The sequence below is a fragment of the Scatophagus argus genome, chromosome 19, assembly GCF_020382885.2.
Source record: "Scatophagus argus isolate fScaArg1 chromosome 19, fScaArg1.pri, whole genome shotgun sequence".
Lineage (NCBI taxonomy): Eukaryota > Metazoa > Chordata > Actinopteri > Scatophagidae > Scatophagus > Scatophagus argus.
This window is the reverse complement of record NC_058511.1, coordinates 12,389,226-12,407,087: the sequence shown is the minus strand read 5'-3', so window position 1 is coordinate 12,407,087 and position 17,862 is coordinate 12,389,226. Positions and strand designations below refer to the sequence as shown.

Sequence of the window (17,862 nt, the reverse complement as noted above, 5' to 3'; positions counted from 1 at the left end):
TGTATACTTCACCCATGAGTACACAGCCTGATGTCCTGACCTGAGAAAGCCCACAGCGACCCGCAGTTGCTGCTGCTCCTTGGCCACATTAATTGCTGTGTTTGAATGGGGGTCATTTGCCATTCAAATCACACCTGTCCACAACAGCAGCCGCTTCCGGACCTGGTGGGAAAGAAACAACATGATTCTGGAGAGGTTGAGAAAGGCAAACCACAACATTTTATTTATTTATTTATTTAAATGAAAGATGAACATGAGCACTTATGGGATTTTTTTGAACACGCAGTTCTTACAGATTTCACACACGCACATATAGATATAGATATATATTCAAATGTCCTTTACACACAACAGCTTTGAGAATTACAGCGAGGGATATTATTTTCTGAGCGTATTTCCCCATGATCAAGTCCTTGTGTGAAAACAAGGTGATGTATTCACTGTGGAGGATCAGTGAGTTTATTTAGTCTGGGAAAAGTCGAAAACCCCATTACGTAACATTAAATCACATGGTCTGTGTGGGTTTGTGGCGCACTCTGCTGCCACTTTACTGACACTGCAGCGTGACAATCATTTCAAAAAGACCGAGTCAGGACCCCAGGTTTTTGATTTGTAATTTTATTATTTATATTTTGTGCTTTTTGTTTCCACGTAGTTGGTTTAGTTGTTAAATCATAACATTTTTCAGGTAATAACAATCTGACAGCGTGGTGTTGGTGTGCTGTCCTCATACCAACAGCAGATGACAGCAGAGGTTCGTTTCACCGCAGGTAGTATTGATTTTTATGGTTGGCACGTGTGTAGTGTCCGTTTTTAAAATGTGTCGGTTATCACCTGCTTATTGGTCAAGTGTTGCTTGTAAAGGGAATTCTCAATAATGCGGTTTCAGGCTTCGGGGTGAGGCACAAACTGGTCTTTGTTTTTCTTGCGTGCTGAACCAATGAGGAGAGGCGTTTCAGTCCCCACCTCCTGTCAACAGACTACAAGGACCAATAGGAGCAGAGGACAGTCGGGAGAGGGGAAATAGCAGTGCAGTGCATACACAAAGTTTATCATGGCAGCTTAGCGCATGTCTGGGTGCAGAGTTATACACTCTACTGCCTCCTTAGTCGCGTTGAAATGAAGTCAGATCAGATTTAAAGGGGGTTTTAATGTTTCCAGAGAGGAAACTGAAGAGGATAAGGGGAAACTGCAACTGAAACGGGGCTGCTGCTGCTGATTACGTGCATACTCACATAATAGCTTAGTCGTGAAAATGCACGTACTTACATAAAGTCTTTATGTGTGACCTTGAGCAAAATGTGCAAGTTTGTCTGAACTCGAGAGCCTGCGTGTGTTGAACAACAGAGAAGGTCAGGTTTGGTTGGGTTGCGCCAACACATGGCTGAGGCTGCTGTGAGAAGTTGACAAATAAGGTTTGACCTCGTGGTGGAGGGAGAGGGAGAGAGAGAGAGACTACTGGATTAAACACTGCCAGCAGCAGAAGGAGGAGGAGGAGGAGGAAGATGAGGACGACCAACAAATAACCTACTGCCCCTTCTTCTCGCAAACTGTGTCCTGTGAAAAAGCCCCATGATTCTGCTGTCATATATTTACTTAACAATAAAGAGTGATTAGCTCGGCTCGCCCTCGACGTCCATTGACCTATTTCGGCAGAGTTGGGGGGAAAAAAAATAAGCGGAGACCACAACTGCTGGTGAGTAGACTGAAATGCCATTAGAAATTAACATGCATTAGTTTGCTAACACGAGTGGTAACGTCGTATGTTTTCGGTCAGTCCTGTTTATAATCTCTTTACCGTTGCTAGCATGTCAAACATGCTAATTCCCGTGCAGTGTGCTGACGTGCCCGACGTGCATGGCTGCTCTGTAACTTCTGTAAACTTTACCTGAACTGACAGCATAGCGGTGATTTATTCAAGCAAGGTTACCTGGAAACTGTTTATTAAACACGCTCACTTCTTCCAGTCCCGGTCGTGCTAAGTCGCCGTAACGATAGTTTTAGTTAAATAGCAGGTAACGTGGCACGTGTTTGTTATTATTGTACAGTCTCGAGGCTGCACGCCCATGAGGAAGCTAAGCAGAGACTTGATACTGGCCTCTTTGTTTTTCTGGAGGAGTTGTGCGCCATAACTCAAAAAGTGACCTGAAACAGCCCATTTCTCTACTCCGAAAACGAAGAAGCTCACAATGAGTAGCACTAACTTATGTCCAAGTGGGATAGTCAGATAACCGAAGTCATCTTAATATTTCTGATTTAATTTCAGTTCGTTTTCACCCTAAAGCATCGATGATAGTTTCCTGTGCTAATGAAAGGTGTACATAAAGTCGCCCGGTGCTTAAAACCACACAATCTCTTTTACATAAACAAACAGCAATTAAACGTATGCGTGGGTACATCTGCCCTGTATGTGTGGTAAGAGTATGTGAAAGAATGACTTGAAATTTGGAGCAGTAGTGTAACATCTACACTATAACAGAGCTTCACTGGTATATTGTCTGATATAAACATCACAGTGTATCTGTGTCTGTGTGTGGGCTGCTTATCAATAGGGTTTGTTTATGTAAAGGGATTGTTGGGAGAAAAAAACAAAACAAAAACAAAGCAAATGTTATTTGAAATATCAGATTTGTTTTAAATTTGCAAGCATCAACTTTGTGTCCAATCCTGATACAGTAACTGACAACATTGTTCTTGCAAAAGACACATAAGGTAATTTCTGGATTGAGCAGTTTATTTTCCCATTGCCAGTTAAAGTTAAGTAAACAAATATAAGTAGGGCTCACAATCTTATTTATTTTTCCTCAAGTGCAGACAGGTAGCACTGCAATTCATTTAAATTAATATGACCTGCCTGTTACAGTATAATACTTCACACATTTATTTATAGTGTCAGAAGAATCACAGTTATTCAGGCTTCATGTTATGGGACATGGGTATCAACAAGAAACTGTTTTATTATTTATCAATGGCTAATGGATCGGACTGCCACCAACATACTGTATCCTGCCTCCCTATCTTACTTTAGAACACTTGTTGGTGTTTTAGTGCAAATTTTATTGCAAAACCTGTTTTAAATTTGGTAATTTCTTCAACTAAAATACACACACTTTCCTGTTTGTAAGTCCTGCAGGAGACATGGTTTAAATCACGTTTCCCTTGTTAGTGGTGGTGAAACTGCTGCTGTGGTGGATCACCAGTGCTCAGTAATGAGGGAAGCATTTTACCACCACTGGCTCGGGACCAGTAGTCAAGCCATGAGGTGTACTGAACAGCATTCGGATATAGACACACAGTCAGCCTGTGATGCCTGGCTATTTTCATAGCTAGTGAGTCATCAGCTTCTGAAGGAACAGCAGCAGAGCCGCGACAGCAACTCAGGCTTAGACGTGTACGTGTGTGTCCACCTTACAGCACCGTGTGTAATCCCAGCCAGTGTGCTTTCACAAACACCATGTAGTGATTCTCGCCCACTGGGCATCAAAACGTCCTTTCAGCTCTTATCTTCTCTTGTCATTGTGTTCTTATTCAGATTTTAACATCTGTTTTGGGTTATTAATTTCTTAGCAAAGATACAAAGGAAGAAGGCAGCTTGAATAACACTACTGGGGCAACACACCCAGGCTGACAAAGGGGAAGTTGCTCAATAAATTACATTTGGCATTACACAATAACTTTCCCCACGAGTATCAGATTTTGCAAGTGAAATTTGTGTTCACATTTGTGAATCTTAAAGAAATAATAATTGATTTCAGCATGTTTCAAGTATGTTGTTGTAGTCATGCACACAGCAGAGGATTAAGTATTGTCTGTGAAGTGGAATTCCTTTGTGTGCATCTTTGTGCAGGTAGGTTTCTTTGCCTCAGTACAAACTTCCTGTATCAGTTTCCAGCAGATCAGAAGATTTTGCAGGATCTCGCCGCTGTGCTCAGTTGACTCAGTGTTCTACTGCAGTAATTGTTAGGACAATAAAGTTCAAAGAACAGTCTTTTATTATCTTTCATTAATATTTGAAACATGCCGATACCTGGAGTGTCACTTCAGTCCAAACACAGTAGTCAGTTTGTTTGTACTCCTTGATACGGAAGGTTCATTTTACAAATAGATGCATTCGAAAGGAGAGACAAGACAAGACATGACAAAGCAAATTTAAGTGTGAAACATCTTTCAACAAGGGAATTTAAAGTGATACATATACATACATATAAAACATAGAAAGACATTAAGGCATGATATTGAAGAAACGCAGACTGCAAGACTGCGCTGGAAAACATCAGATGAAGCAGAAAATGCTGTTTACGTTTCAGAACGTACATGGGAGTGTTTCTACGCTGCATGCACATATGTGGTCCTGAGACAGCTCAGTATCACTTCGATAGTCCTGCCATCCTGGTTGACTCCACACAGTCAAAGTCAATGCAGTTAATGTACAGCAGTTCAGCAAAGTCATCAAAAAAGTTTATACAGTATTTATTTGGTTTATAATATCTAGGACAACAACGAATTCAACTTAATTCCAAATGATTTCTTCGCGTGCCATGTCTTGGTCTGCGGCCTATATTTTCTGAAAACGCAGAGCGAGTGACACCACAAAGCATCTGAAAACACAGAGCAGCCCTAAAGGAGGACGGATGACCCACTTACCAATTCAATGTGTGTATGTGTGCAGCGGCACTCAGACATTGCTTCGGCTCTTCCAGCTTTTTCCATTGGCCCAAATCCCAGCAGAGCTGTGTTGAAGCATGTTGTCACACCCACAGAACAGCACCTGTAATACAAACACACTCACTTATACAGCTGATCATAACAGAGAAGAATGCAGTGGGAGCTCTGTTGTTTAGATAAGACTCAGAGGGATGAGTGGAGTTTAATTAAGGTGCCCGTCATTTGCAGAGAGAAACGAGGAGAGGTAGGGTGTGACGACAGACCTTGTACATGAACCAAACGTGCACCCAGATTTGCTCACGCACAGAAATAGCCGGAAGAGGCAACAGCCAGCAGCTCTCCAGCTCATCCCTCCTATGGTTTCCAGTGACATTTTCAGATCCAGTTCTTGACTACGCATATCTTCATAGCATGCATGCCTGCACGCTATTCACCCCTTGCTCTCTAGTTTGTAAGCTGAGTATTTTTAGATAAAGTATTAAAGTCAGCTCAAGATGCGACAGCTGTGTGTGTATGTGTGTGCGTCTTTCTGTTTGGCAGTGGGTAGTTTGTGGGTGACAGGTTGTATTTCTCTTTCCACTTGTCTCCTTGTCCATCTGTCTTTGTCTGTGTTCTTTTCATCTTTACTGACAAGTTTATTGCAAATGTATGTATCCAAAGTCTCATTCTGTCTGTGAACAGTATGTACTGTGTATGGAGTGAGATGCAGTCCAGCTAATGGTTTTCACTCTTACTCTTAACTGTATTTAGCCCCTTTTTTCTTACTTACCTGTCGTTCTCGCTGTCTCCTTCCAGTCGATCATGGCAGGCGACATGATGTTACTGATGCGAGGCTTGGCTAAGCTGAGCCAGGCGGTTGTAGAGACTCAGAGCACCGCCATGCGTAGTGGAACGGGTAAGTGCAACACACCTATGTAGTTCCTAATTTTGAAAAATATGTACATGTAGTTTGGGAAGCATGTTCAGACACATATGCCATATGATAGAAGTAAGTTTGAGCATTAATCTTAGAGCTGTTGCCCTGCTTCACAGTGTTAAAATCTGTAGCTCACATGAGGATAGGCCAGCTTGCGGTTAGGTTTACTTACTGGTTGTAAAGTAATTATATAATTACTTATATAAGTAATTATTAAATTGCTAGAAAGCAGAAAGAATTGATAATAGTGTATGTGTTTTGTAGCCTGTTACACACTTGAAAGGTATTCGAGGTAGGTATTATGATAACTGATAATTTTGCTGTATCATTAGTTTATAATATGTTGAAGTACTAATAAAGCTAGTAATAGTGTTTTTTGTTTGTTTGTTTGTTTGTTTTTCCTGTATCGCAGGACTCCCAGGAGTTGGTGCTGCGGTCCAAAATGTCCAGTCGGCTGCCGAGCAAGGTCTGTCTGCCGCTATGACGAAAATCCAGGTGGGTAAAAGTGTAAAGACTACTGTGTATTGTTTAACACTGATGAAGAACTGTTTATAGCATTCAGTGTTAAACATATACTGTGAGTGTATTTATAGTATTTGTTTGACGTCTTTACATGTATGTGTGTCTGTCCAGGAGCTGTCTGGCCAGCAGCAGACCTCTTCATCAGAATCAGAATTTGACATCCCTCAGGATGACAGTGCATTCGCAGCTTCAGAGTTCAGGGAGGAAGGTGTGGACTTCAGAGTGGATCACACAGGAGCGAGTGACGATGCAGGAGCCCATCAGAGCGCATCAGCGTCAGGAGCGAGTGGGAAACAGTCATTGTTTGAGGGATACAAAGATCCCAGCAAACAGTTTAGTGGGCACACCAGATCTTATCACCACGATGCCAGGTATTAATGGTCTCTTTACTAAATTGCAATCAGTGAACAAATGTTTGCTGCTGTTTGGAGGATAAACGTAATCACTTTTGCTTTGGGTGTGGCAGACATTTCATTGGACATCGTCATCTCTACAACCAAAGTCTGAACAGGCATTTATGGAGGCAGCTATACTTTCAGCGTCACGTCAGTCAGCTGAGGAGCTACCATCAGGACCCGTCCACAGTTGGGGGGCTGACAGCCGAAGACATCGAGAAAGCAAGACAGAGCAAGAGGGCTGAGATCAAACCACACAAACAGACGGTAACTCCTGTTCCTCTGATCTTGTTTTAAGCAACATTATATAAGATTCTGGAGCAAGTTAATTGATTGTCTAGTCTTATTCACAAATACTAGTGCTTTGTGTTGCTGTCATGAACATGACATGTACATGTACATGTACATGAGAATGAGACAAAAATCAACTAGTTTTCTCCAGAAAGAAATAATGGTGCTTTGTACAAAAACACAGATAGATGTTGATGTAAACATGTAACATTCTATATACAATTTGCTATTTTAATACAAGGATTTAACGATCTGTCTTCTTTAGCTGAGTGAGAGATCCAGAGAGAGGAAAGTGCCAGTGACTCGGCTCGGCAGACTGGCCAACTTTGGAGGTACAGTAGTGCAACTCTGTTGCTCTGTCTGAATCTTGATTGATTGATGGCTGATGTGTAGGCACTTGTGTCCGCATACAAGCCTGCACCTTTTTCTGTGGATACGTGCAGTTTAGTCTGTGCGTACAGTTTAGTCTGTGTGTGAAATAAAGCAATGCCTAACCCTTATTCTAGTAACTCAAACATTACATGGTTTTTCTTTGGCTTCTTGGGTTTTGTTTGTAATGTGACATGAAGTTGAGTTGGTGAAATTAATTGGGAAACTTGTTGTAACCTGCTTGTGATCCTTAGTTTAAAGCTTCCACTTACTCAATAGACTGGGGTCAACAGGTCTGGACAACTGTTGTTATGTACTGCGTGACCTTCTCAAAGTCTATAAACTGATTAATGTCAAGACAACAACACTGAGTGTGTGTGTATATAAGAGGTAAAATATGCACTTCAATTTGCCCTTAAACAAACACTTCAATGAATAAGGACAAACATATCTGTCCCCATTAAATGGAGTTATATGGTGTCTTGCTGGTTAGCTAGATACACAAGGTCAGTGTTTGAACGTAAACAAACACTTTTAGGAAATTAGGTCAAGCATATCTAATTCTTATTATTAGACCTTTGTCTCTGCCCATATAAAATACACTCTATGATGGTCAAGTCTGAGAAGACAGCAGCACTTCGGCTGTAATAAAGTCTGTGTGAGCAGATCCTTGTGTGTTAATCTTCTGTTGGACTGTGTTGTCTCTGCCTATTAGCTGTGGCATTTAAACACAAAAGATAAAGCTAATCCAAGAGGCAATCTTAAAATGACTGAGAGAAAAATTTAACAGTTTAAATCCACAGCAAAGCTCAAAATGGTAATAAAACCAGACTTGTAGTAGTTGTAAACATTGCTGAAAAGTGGTACTTTACACTTGTAAGCTTTGCTGCATTTTGTGTTTGTTTTGGTCTTATTTTTGTGTTATATGGAATGCATTTCTAATCTCAAAGTAATATCGAGAACAGAATCTCAAAAGAGTCAGGCTGGGCTGCCAACAGAAATATTCTCAGCTCATACCAAACAAGTGGGACTTACAGAGGCTACAGTGAGACATAAAAAGCTTAACTCAGCATGTTGACCATGGTAACATTTAGAAGGTGTCGGAGACTGGGGGGGTGGGGTGGGGGTGTGGAATGTGTCCTCAGCCTGTCCTTCACTCTCCTTCAGCATTTGTTGACAAAGTTACACCAGTTTTATTCACAGCTGCGAGTGGGGATAAAGAATGCAAGAAGATGAAAAGCAGCAGCAAAGTGATTGGTTGTTTGATAAATATATCGGCATGTTTAATGGTAACAGCGATTTTTAAGCAAACTTGCTGTTCCCGTGCATATCAGTACATACTTAACAGTAAGTTTTTGCTGAGGTTTGTGAGGATTCAGGACTACATATTTTGAGGTTTTCTGGCTCTGAATACCAAATGAAGGAATCGTCACTGCTTGTAAGCAGTGTTCAGCAGTCAGTCTGTAAAAACGTATCTGTCTGAAATGATTGACAGACACTTATGCTTGGTCTGGAAAAGATTTTGTCAACCAAAGATGGTGCAGGAAATGCTGATCTGTTTGGCATGGAGTTGCCAAAGAGATTGAACAGACACACACGCACGCACACAGGCACACACAAATTTACTAAAGCAGGAAACCTAAAACAATCAGTTGACAGAAAACATTTTTAGGAGAAGAGTAAGATCATTCTGGATCAGGATGCACAAAATAACATATGAGGTACAAAGAAGAACACATATTTCTCAGAAAGTGTGGTGCACGTCCATCCTCCGCCTGGTCAAACCTGTCCCCAGCAATAGAGGTGATGACATGTTTTTGACTACTGGAGAAATGCTCAGTCACCTTGTATACAAGACACCAAAGCACCCTGTGTCCTGATTTGTCCATCTCAGAGACCGTTCACTAGCTGATTATGTAATACTGAGTTACGTAAGGTGAAGACAAGGCTCGGGGAAACATGCTCACAAACGGTCCATAACTTGTGCAGGCTTTTTTATCTCTTTTCATGATCTGCTAAAAATATCCCTCTGACTTTTGTCGAGGATTAAGTATTTCAGCAGGCTAAATGTTAATATCATTAGATGATTGATCTAATCTTCAGGAGTACTGTTGTTTTGGCTGAAGTGCAGCTGTTGCCGCTCTGTCAGTGCACACTGCCGAGCCGATCAAAGTGCTTCTCTGCACATTTTGTCTTTGTATTCTTTCTTCTTTCAGTGGTCTGCTGCATATGATATTTTAACCGATAGCTGCTTGTAATTGTTCACTGTGGTGAAATATTCTTTATGTTTATGCTGACTGTGCTATTAAGGCAGCTGCCAGTACAGCAACTTACTCACTAAATGAATGGTTTTTGAAGTGTCACTGCTTGTATGTCTCTGTTAGGTTCGGGCTGTGTCTGCTGAGCAGCTTTGATTTTATGTGACACAGTTTACATGTTAGCCATGTTAGTGCTTTATATATTCTGTTACATTATTATTCATTTACATATTAAGCCAGTCTACATTCATGATCGTGTTGTTTATTTCCACCAGGTCTTGCTCTCGGTTTGGGTATTGGAGCACTGGCAGAAGTTGCCAAGAAGAGCATCAGACACAATGGTGCCGCAGGTAACACAGACACACTTAACACCTTCTTAAAAACGAGAAGAGTGGGTCAGAAGTCTTGCACAGTGATGTGAAAGACTTATCTCCAGTTATCAGAAGCGTTTGGTTGCAGTTGCTGGAGGTGGCTCAACTGGTTATTTTTGGGGGGTGGTTTTCCCTGATTGAATAAAATTATCATGATTATGATCTGGAAAAAACTGAAGAAAACTGAAGAAGCTCTCACTCAACACTTTTTGCTTTTACAGTGTTATTCTGGTATTTTTGTGATACTCAGATATTCAATTATTGTAGTTAGATTTAAGAGAGTTCAGCTTTGGTAGCAGGTGAATGTCATTAATGTTTTGGGACACTGAATCATGCAGTTTCACATGTGTTGTGCTGAGATTACAGCTGGTTCTTTCTCAACGCATTGTACTATAGATTTATTTATGCAGAAAATTGGAGAATATGAATGGCGTAATTTTGTGCCTGTAAGGACAGGTATGTCTATTTGTATTTGGCTCTTTGTGAATTAATGTGACTTTGTAACTGTGTTCCCATTGAATGGCACCATGAAAACACCCATGCCTTGTGCATGTTGTTACATGCTACACACATTTTGTATGTCAACATTGTGCAATTAGGCCGCCTCCTTCACCAACCTGCCACCTAGTGTAAACAGGCAGCCCTGCTCTTCACTGTGCACCTGCTAATCCTAAAACAGAGCTAAGCTGAAGGAGCGCATGGACGTAAATCTGTGGCGCTTGTGGGTATTTGTCTGTGTGTGCGTTAATCCCAGCAGTGACGTTATGAACTCCCTCTTAAGTGTGTGTGGTAAATCTCTGGTAAAGCCTCTGAAGGCAGCTTCAGACACACTAAAACACACTAGCTGACGACCTACTGACACATAAACACACAGACACACATTGTTGGGTTATGTATGCAAACACATGCACATATTGTATGTAAACCTGAACCTTGAACTGTTGATTATAATCAGTGCCCAATGACTTCACCTGTATGACTTGTTTGACAGTTAATAAACAGATTGTTGATCTAACTTGAGACACTGCTGTCTGTTTGTGCTTCTGCAGGTGAAAATAAGAAAGGCGTTCTGGACTCCAGTCCCTTCCTGTCCGAGGCCAACGCTGAGCGCATCGTGAGAACCTTGTGTAAAGTCAGAGGAGCTGCATTAAAACTGGGACAGATGCTCAGCATTCAAGGTACATGATGGACTCAGACATACACACATCCATTCACAAAGACAAAAAGAAGTAGGCAGGGTGAGATAAATGAGGTGGAGATAAAAAAAATAAGGAGAGATGAGAGTCAGCATGAAAAAAGAAAGTGAGAAAGGACATATGGAGGACTGGATAAAGATAAAATAAGAATAAAGCGGATGAGTTCCCTTTTTTTAGATCACAGAGCAACCATGTTGAAATGCAAAGTAACTGATGAGAAAACTCACTAAGATAAGTAGACACATTTGTTTCCACCAGCTGTGGAAGGCCTGAGATCACCATCCAAATAAAGGATTCATACTGCTCCTGTATCTTTATTTAGACAAAATTATAGAGCGCAACAAAACCTGCACCATAGAAAATTGTGAATAAAGAAAGCTGGCACAGAAATCAGTTTCCTTGTGATTATTGTCTGCCAGGAGTTCAGTTTAGGTAAGCTGTTCTCACCCAGGATGCATTCACGCATTCACACCTGGTGGACTGACTCCATTGGAGTTTGGTTGAGCTGTTGCATTGATCTGCACTCAGACTTAAACATACAGCCAGCAGCAGCTGACAATCAGTTCAAGTTAATTCTTGCTTGTGTTTAGCGCACATCCACCATACAAAAGGCTGGAAGGCCGGCGGCAGTAAACATTCTGGCACAGCGCTCGGGCAGCCAGGGTCGGGTAACAGCGCTAAACACATCGTTATTTTTGTTTATCTCTGTTGCCTGCACTGCTCGACCTTGGCTTGTGACCCTTGTCCTTTGGCATTCGTACACTGCATTCATAACACATTAGGGTAAACTCTACAGACAGGACAGTGGGTTAAATGTAAGCCACACAACGGAGCTGCAGGTGAGGAAAGGACTTCCCGGTGGTTGCTAGAGAGGTTTTCATCACATTGGATTGACTTTGTGTGCATGCTTGTGGTTTTATGCAGAACTGGCACAACTGTACATTGTGCCAGCCATCGCTAAGGTGGTGACAAGTTGAATCTTAAATCATGGACAGAAAGGTCATAATAGTCTTCTGTACACGCACACACATGTAATGTCACTGTCCTTCCCACAGAGAATTTAATACAATCTGTAGTCTTGTAGAATATTTTATAATTAGCTGACTGAGGCCACTAAAATGTGACTGTAGTCAAGTGAATCAAGTGAAAAGACTGCAGTGCTTTTTATGCAGGGCAGGAATGATGTTGTGATCCCACAATGGTGCATCCAACCATTATAGCCTTTAGCACTCGTCCAAAATAGTATTAACCTTGAGGAGTTTGAAATTATTTTAAAAGTGATAATTAAATTTGTGATAGCGATGTTCTCATGATGTCCGCAAGGTCAGTCGATGGCAGTCGATGTTATATTTGTAACATTAGCTTTTTATTGTAAAAATTTGTGTGTTTCTGCATTTCAGATGATGCATTCATCAACCCTCAACTCGCAAAGATCTTTGAGCGTGTAAGGCAGAGTGCTGACTTCATGCCAATCAAACAAATGACAGTAAGTGTCTTTTTGTATTCATTTAATTTTATTTTATTTTTTACATTATCTGGCAATAATAATTGGGTAAGTTATATGACAATATCAGCTCTGTCTCTGGTAGTATTACGTTGTAGTAGCCCACTACAAATTCATTTTGATTTTTCCACCGTTGAAAAGAAAGAATTGGAAATCTGGACAGTTCTTAAGTGTAACAAGCTGCAAAAATGTCATTTGTTTGAATCTGTGTGTAGAAAGCGTTGAACAATGACTTGGGTCCTCATTGGCGAGACAAACTGGAGTCGTTTGAGGAGCGTCCATTTGCAGCAGCGTCCATCGGCCAGGTTCATCTAGCGAGGATGAAGGATGGTAGGGAGGTGGCCATGAAAATACAGGTACAAGTTGTGAACATGCTTGTGTACACAGTGCATGTGTTCAAGATAAACACTGTGAGCCGAGTGTGTCTTTTCTCAAACACGTATTTAAATTGAGATTAGGAATAAAAACCTCACAGACACCAAAAATGCTTCTTTTTGTTTTTCCTTTATTTCATGTCCAAATTAAATTTGTTTACCTGTTTGTCCCCAGTACCCCGGTGTGGCTCAGAGTATCAACAGTGACGTAAACAACTTGATGACAGTGCTGAATATGAGCAATGCCCTGCCTGAAGGTGAAAACTCAAAGAACACAAGCATGCTCACCTTTTAATTCATTCACACACACACACACACACACACACACACACACACGATTGGGCTTAACATCTATCACAGAATTTCATACAAATGTATAAAGGATTGATTGCATCGACCTTTTGTGCTGCCGTGCTGAAGATGTGTATGAAGCCTCCGCTTTTTGAAATTTCAGCTTTTTCATGTTCTTTATTGCCCTTTTTTTTCCGTTGTTTCTCTTAATGACCTCACACACCAAACAGGTAGACAGCAGTCATCCACCACAAGCTCATTGTTTTTGCTGATAGTGAGCTTCAGGAGATTGTCGTTGCCTACCATGTGAGGAAGATCTGTATCAGTCTTCATTAAGAATGGTCATTAAGAAGACAGCATATCCCTCACTGGAATCATACATGTCAATACAGTGATAACTTCCATTTCACAAAGAAAAATGCGCTGAACACCTTTTATTAAATGCTTTCTTGCAACTCGACTGGTTGGCAGAGGCATACAACAGTAAGGCTGTAATTCTAGTTTCACCTGTTTGCTTGCTTTGTCTCCATTGACTTTAGGTCTGTTTCCCGAACACCTGATACATGTAATGAGAAAAGAGCTGGCACTGGAGTGCGATTATGTCAGAGAAGCACAGTGTGCAAAGAAGTTCAGGTGAGTCTTGTGTTACAGTGTGTTGTTATTGTTTTTTAATTAAAATTCCTTGAAAAAAGCCAGCCCAGACAGTCGCCAGCCAGCTGTATGTAGACTGCATATATGTGTCTTTTTATCTACTCATCTGTCTGATCTAGGGAGCTTTTGAAGGACCATCCATTCTTCTATGTACCAGAGGTGATAGAGGAGCTGAGCAGTCGCCATGTCCTGACCACAGAACTTGTCCCTGGGTTTCCTCTGGACCAGGCTGACAGCCTCTCACAGGAGCTGAAGAACGAGGTGACGACTCTGAAAACCAGCAGATGAAGGGAGGGATCAATCGATATTTAGCGGTCTAATGGATGCATTCATCCTGGGAGGGGCCAGTTATTCAGTTAATGTGTTCAGAGACAGAGAACTAGATTGTTTCTGACCAATAAATGCGTAGCTTGATGGGTCTCTGGTAGCAGGCCAGGCATTACAATAGGACATTTGTTATGCCCTTGGACAACAGTATAATTGTTTGTTTCTTGTTTGTTTCCACTCAGATCTGTCACAACATCTTGGTGTTGTGCCTCAGGGAGCTGTTTGAGTTCAGGTACATGCAGACTGACCCCAACTGGTCCAACTTCTTCTATGATCCACAGACACACAAGGTGAGTCCGTCTACAGGCTAATACTTGGTTATTTGTATTACGGTGAACAATTAAGTAGCGGTGGTAAGTAAGATTTGAGAGTCATGAAGGGATCATGTCTCTCCAGGTGTCACTGTTGGACTTTGGAGCCACAAGAGGATTTGATGAGAGTTTCACAGATGTCTACATAGAGGTAAGATTCTTACCTTTTATTACTATATAATCACACTAGATTATGTTGCTCTATTTACCCCATTTACACAGATTGTTTTTCCATTGGTAAGATTTAAGATTCACAGGCTGTTTGTGTTTGTAGGTAATCCGTTCTGCTGCCGAGGGCAACAGAGAGGGAGTTCTGAAGAAATCTATCGAGATGAAGTTCCTGACTGGGTATGAGTCAAAGGTGAATATCTCCCTGAGTCTGAGTCTTACGTGTCTGACTGTCCGCTCCACATAGCAAGCCATGACTGAACATTTTGCCACTGGTATACCCAAGAGAAATGGGACACTGTACAAAATCAGTAGTGCTTGTAATCAAAGCAACATAAGCAGCCAAGAAGAAATGTTTGGAAGTTGTTTGATCAGTTGTTATGGTGCAGATTTAACTTAAAAGCTACCTGTGCCTCAAATGAACTTTTTTTTGGTTTTGCTACACAAGAAAATATGTCTGGATTAGTGTTTCTGCAGCACATGTACCTTTTTTTGCTTGATAAAAGTGACCAATTTTACTGAGACTGAATATGCAGCGTTTTCCCTGTGTGCAGGCAATGATAAATGCCCACGTGGATGCGGTGATGATCCTTGGCGAGGCCTTTGCTTCCACAGAGGCTTTCGAATTTGGCTCTCAGTCCACCACTGAGAGAATCCACAACCTTATCCCCGTCATGCTCAGACACCGGCTCACCCCTCCCCCCGAGGAGACGTACTCACTCCACCGTAAGATGGGCGGCTCGTTCCTTATCTGCTCCCGGCTGAACGCAAAGCTGCACTGTAAGGACATGTTCCAAACAGCATATCAGAAGTACTGGGAAGGCCGCACACCACCGTCTTCCTCGGTCTAAAACAATCCCCAAGTGTTGGGCCATTTGATGGACACATCCTGGGGCCAACTGCAAAGTGCAAGTCAACAGAATGGTTTGGGGGGTGCGGAGACGCAGGACTGCAGAGCAGAGGACATGTTAACCATCCTTGAAATTTGGGTAACCCACTACAGTGAGATTGGAAAGGCACTTATACATATTTACAGCCACCATTTGAGTGCTTTGAGGACATATCTATGTATGGCCCTGAGAGCGCTGAGACGATGTGGGCAAGAAAAGAGAGACAAAGAGACAAACTGAAGTTTTCAAGATGATTCTTGCATCTTCCTGTGTGTTTTTGTTGCTGTGTTTTATCGAACTTTTGGAAAATCACGCCACCTGTCCAGTTTGCGGTCTTACATGTTATGGGTAAAAATATGACTGTATTAACGAAGAGGACTGAATTCTTGATGTAAACCCCTCGTCATTACATATTGGAGTTAATAATACATCTTTATATGTGCAGCATGAGTCACAGTCTTGACCGGGAGCAACATGTCTGGGTCACAAATATTGGCTTGGTCTAAATAAATGAAATAAATGTAGCAGTTTTGATAAGAGCAAGGCTTGCTAAGAGACACATTCAGTGTTCAACACGTTGCCAGGCAATCAGGTTCCATTAAATGTAGCTATTTGTAGAAAATGGGACAAACTGGAATTTGTCCACCGTTACAGATAAGAATGTCTGACTTATAACTTGTGTATATGTGTTCTCAACTGTTAGCAGGAGAGTGTAAAAGCATAAACAAATGAAACCATATGGATCTGTATTACAGACTGTAATAACATGAAAGCTGAAAGACAGATTGCTGTGTTGGTCCAAGCTTTGTCATGAATGTCAATGAACCATAGGGACGAAGAAGCTCATCCTGATATTGCACAATCTCCAGCTCGTAGCTCACCTCGCCTCCCGCTAGTTGGTAGTCTCCCCATGCCTTCTCGGGTGGGAAATCCTCCGTCAGCTGGCTCATGTGCGGCTGTGAACGTTGTCTCTATTGTGTGAATGCATTTAAAATGGTCTGTGGAGTGAAGCTGGGGAAAAGAGGAGAACAAGGTGCCTGTTGCCGATGGAAGGTTTTTTAGCTAGAAATCCTGACTTTATATTTCATATCAAGACTCAGTGGTGAGATGGTTTAAATTTTCTAACTGAAATGCATTCTTTACTCAAAGTTGTGATATTGTATTATGGAAAGAGTAAATGTTTGATCTATACTTGTCGCTTGGCCCTGTGTGGATTTGTGTGTGTGAGTTTGACAGTTTGAATCCATTTCAAATAACTGCAGCTCTTTAGAAACAACAGTCATGTTGTGCTGTTGAAAAAACAACAGTATCAGAGTACATATAGTTCTGACTTTGTCCACATATTGTAGTCAGTAGGTATGAGGTTATTATGTGTATTTAGCTTGGAAAGTACATCAAAAGTACAGTAGGGAGAGGCAGGAAGAGAGGGAGGTTGTCTTCCTTATTTAGCAATATCTTGGCCAGTGATGTAGGAACTGATGAAGAGCCTGGGAACGGAGAAAACACACAAATATTCACGAAATATACCCATGTGCACTTCAATTTCCAGGCAAATGCATCATACCAGTTCTCATACACAGGACAGCATAGTTCAGAGTGAGTGCATGCCGAGAGACACGTAGACTCACACGTTCCTTCCCCCTTTTTTCCTCTCTGAGTCACCCTGACTATGACGCTTTTTCCTAGTGCTTGAAAAAGCCTTTAATCACAACCTTTCCCCAATTATTGTGAGCTATTGTCATTTAGTATTAAAGATACAGCTTGCTGTAATTCACCTCTGTGTCCAGCATATGGCGCTGTTGTGTTTCCTCACACAGACAAGCATGTCATGTTGACCAAAGGCTCCTCCAGTTCATCAAATACTGACATCATCTCAATAAAAGAACATAATGTAACCACCCTCAAGCCAGCCAAATAACAATGTGAATCTCATTTAGTTCGGGATGTTTAATGTCATTTCTGTTTTATTGGGCAATATCCTGTAAGCAGAGACAGAAGAAATTAGGATGGGAAATGATGACACAAAGCAATAATGTTCATTAGCTGCGAGTTGCCTCAGTAATACTGCAAGATGGTATGCGTTTGAGCCTTAGCATTCACATGTATACTCACACACTTGAAACATTTTTAATATACCTTATAGTCTACAGGATTTTTTAAGTATATTTTGCACTGCAAGGAAATTCTTATGGAGCCCTAGAGTCAAGATGAATTTTATTTAAATACCATCTGCTGAGAAACACACGCATACCGGGCTAATAAGATCTCAACCAAGGGGTCAGGACCTGAGATAGTTTAAAAGCTGATGACTGCATTCAATCCAGTTTGGGTCGCAGATGGAAACAGTTTTCTCACTCCATGTT

The 17,862-nt window shown here is 41.4% G+C and overlaps 1 protein-coding gene across 1 annotated transcript; it reads left to right on the top strand.

Annotated features, from left to right (window-relative positions):
* Window positions 1-982: 982 nt before the first annotated feature.
* Window positions 983-16,690, top strand: coq8aa (coenzyme Q8A, genome duplicate a). The gene is made up of 17 exons (XM_046373355.1): window positions 983-1,696; window positions 5,461-5,560; window positions 5,994-6,076; window positions 6,215-6,474; window positions 6,570-6,765; window positions 7,055-7,121; window positions 9,692-9,766; window positions 10,837-10,965; window positions 12,384-12,469; window positions 12,703-12,843; window positions 13,037-13,118; window positions 13,692-13,785; window positions 13,923-14,064; window positions 14,313-14,420; window positions 14,527-14,592; window positions 14,716-14,802; window positions 15,164-16,690. The coding sequence occupies exons 2-17, from the start codon at window positions 5,467-5,469 to the stop codon at window positions 15,458-15,460; spliced, it is 2,007 nt and encodes a 668-aa protein (XP_046229311.1). The 5' UTR covers window positions 983-1,696; window positions 5,461-5,466; the 3' UTR covers window positions 15,461-16,690.
* The last annotated feature ends 1,172 nt before the right edge of the window (window positions 16,691-17,862 follow it).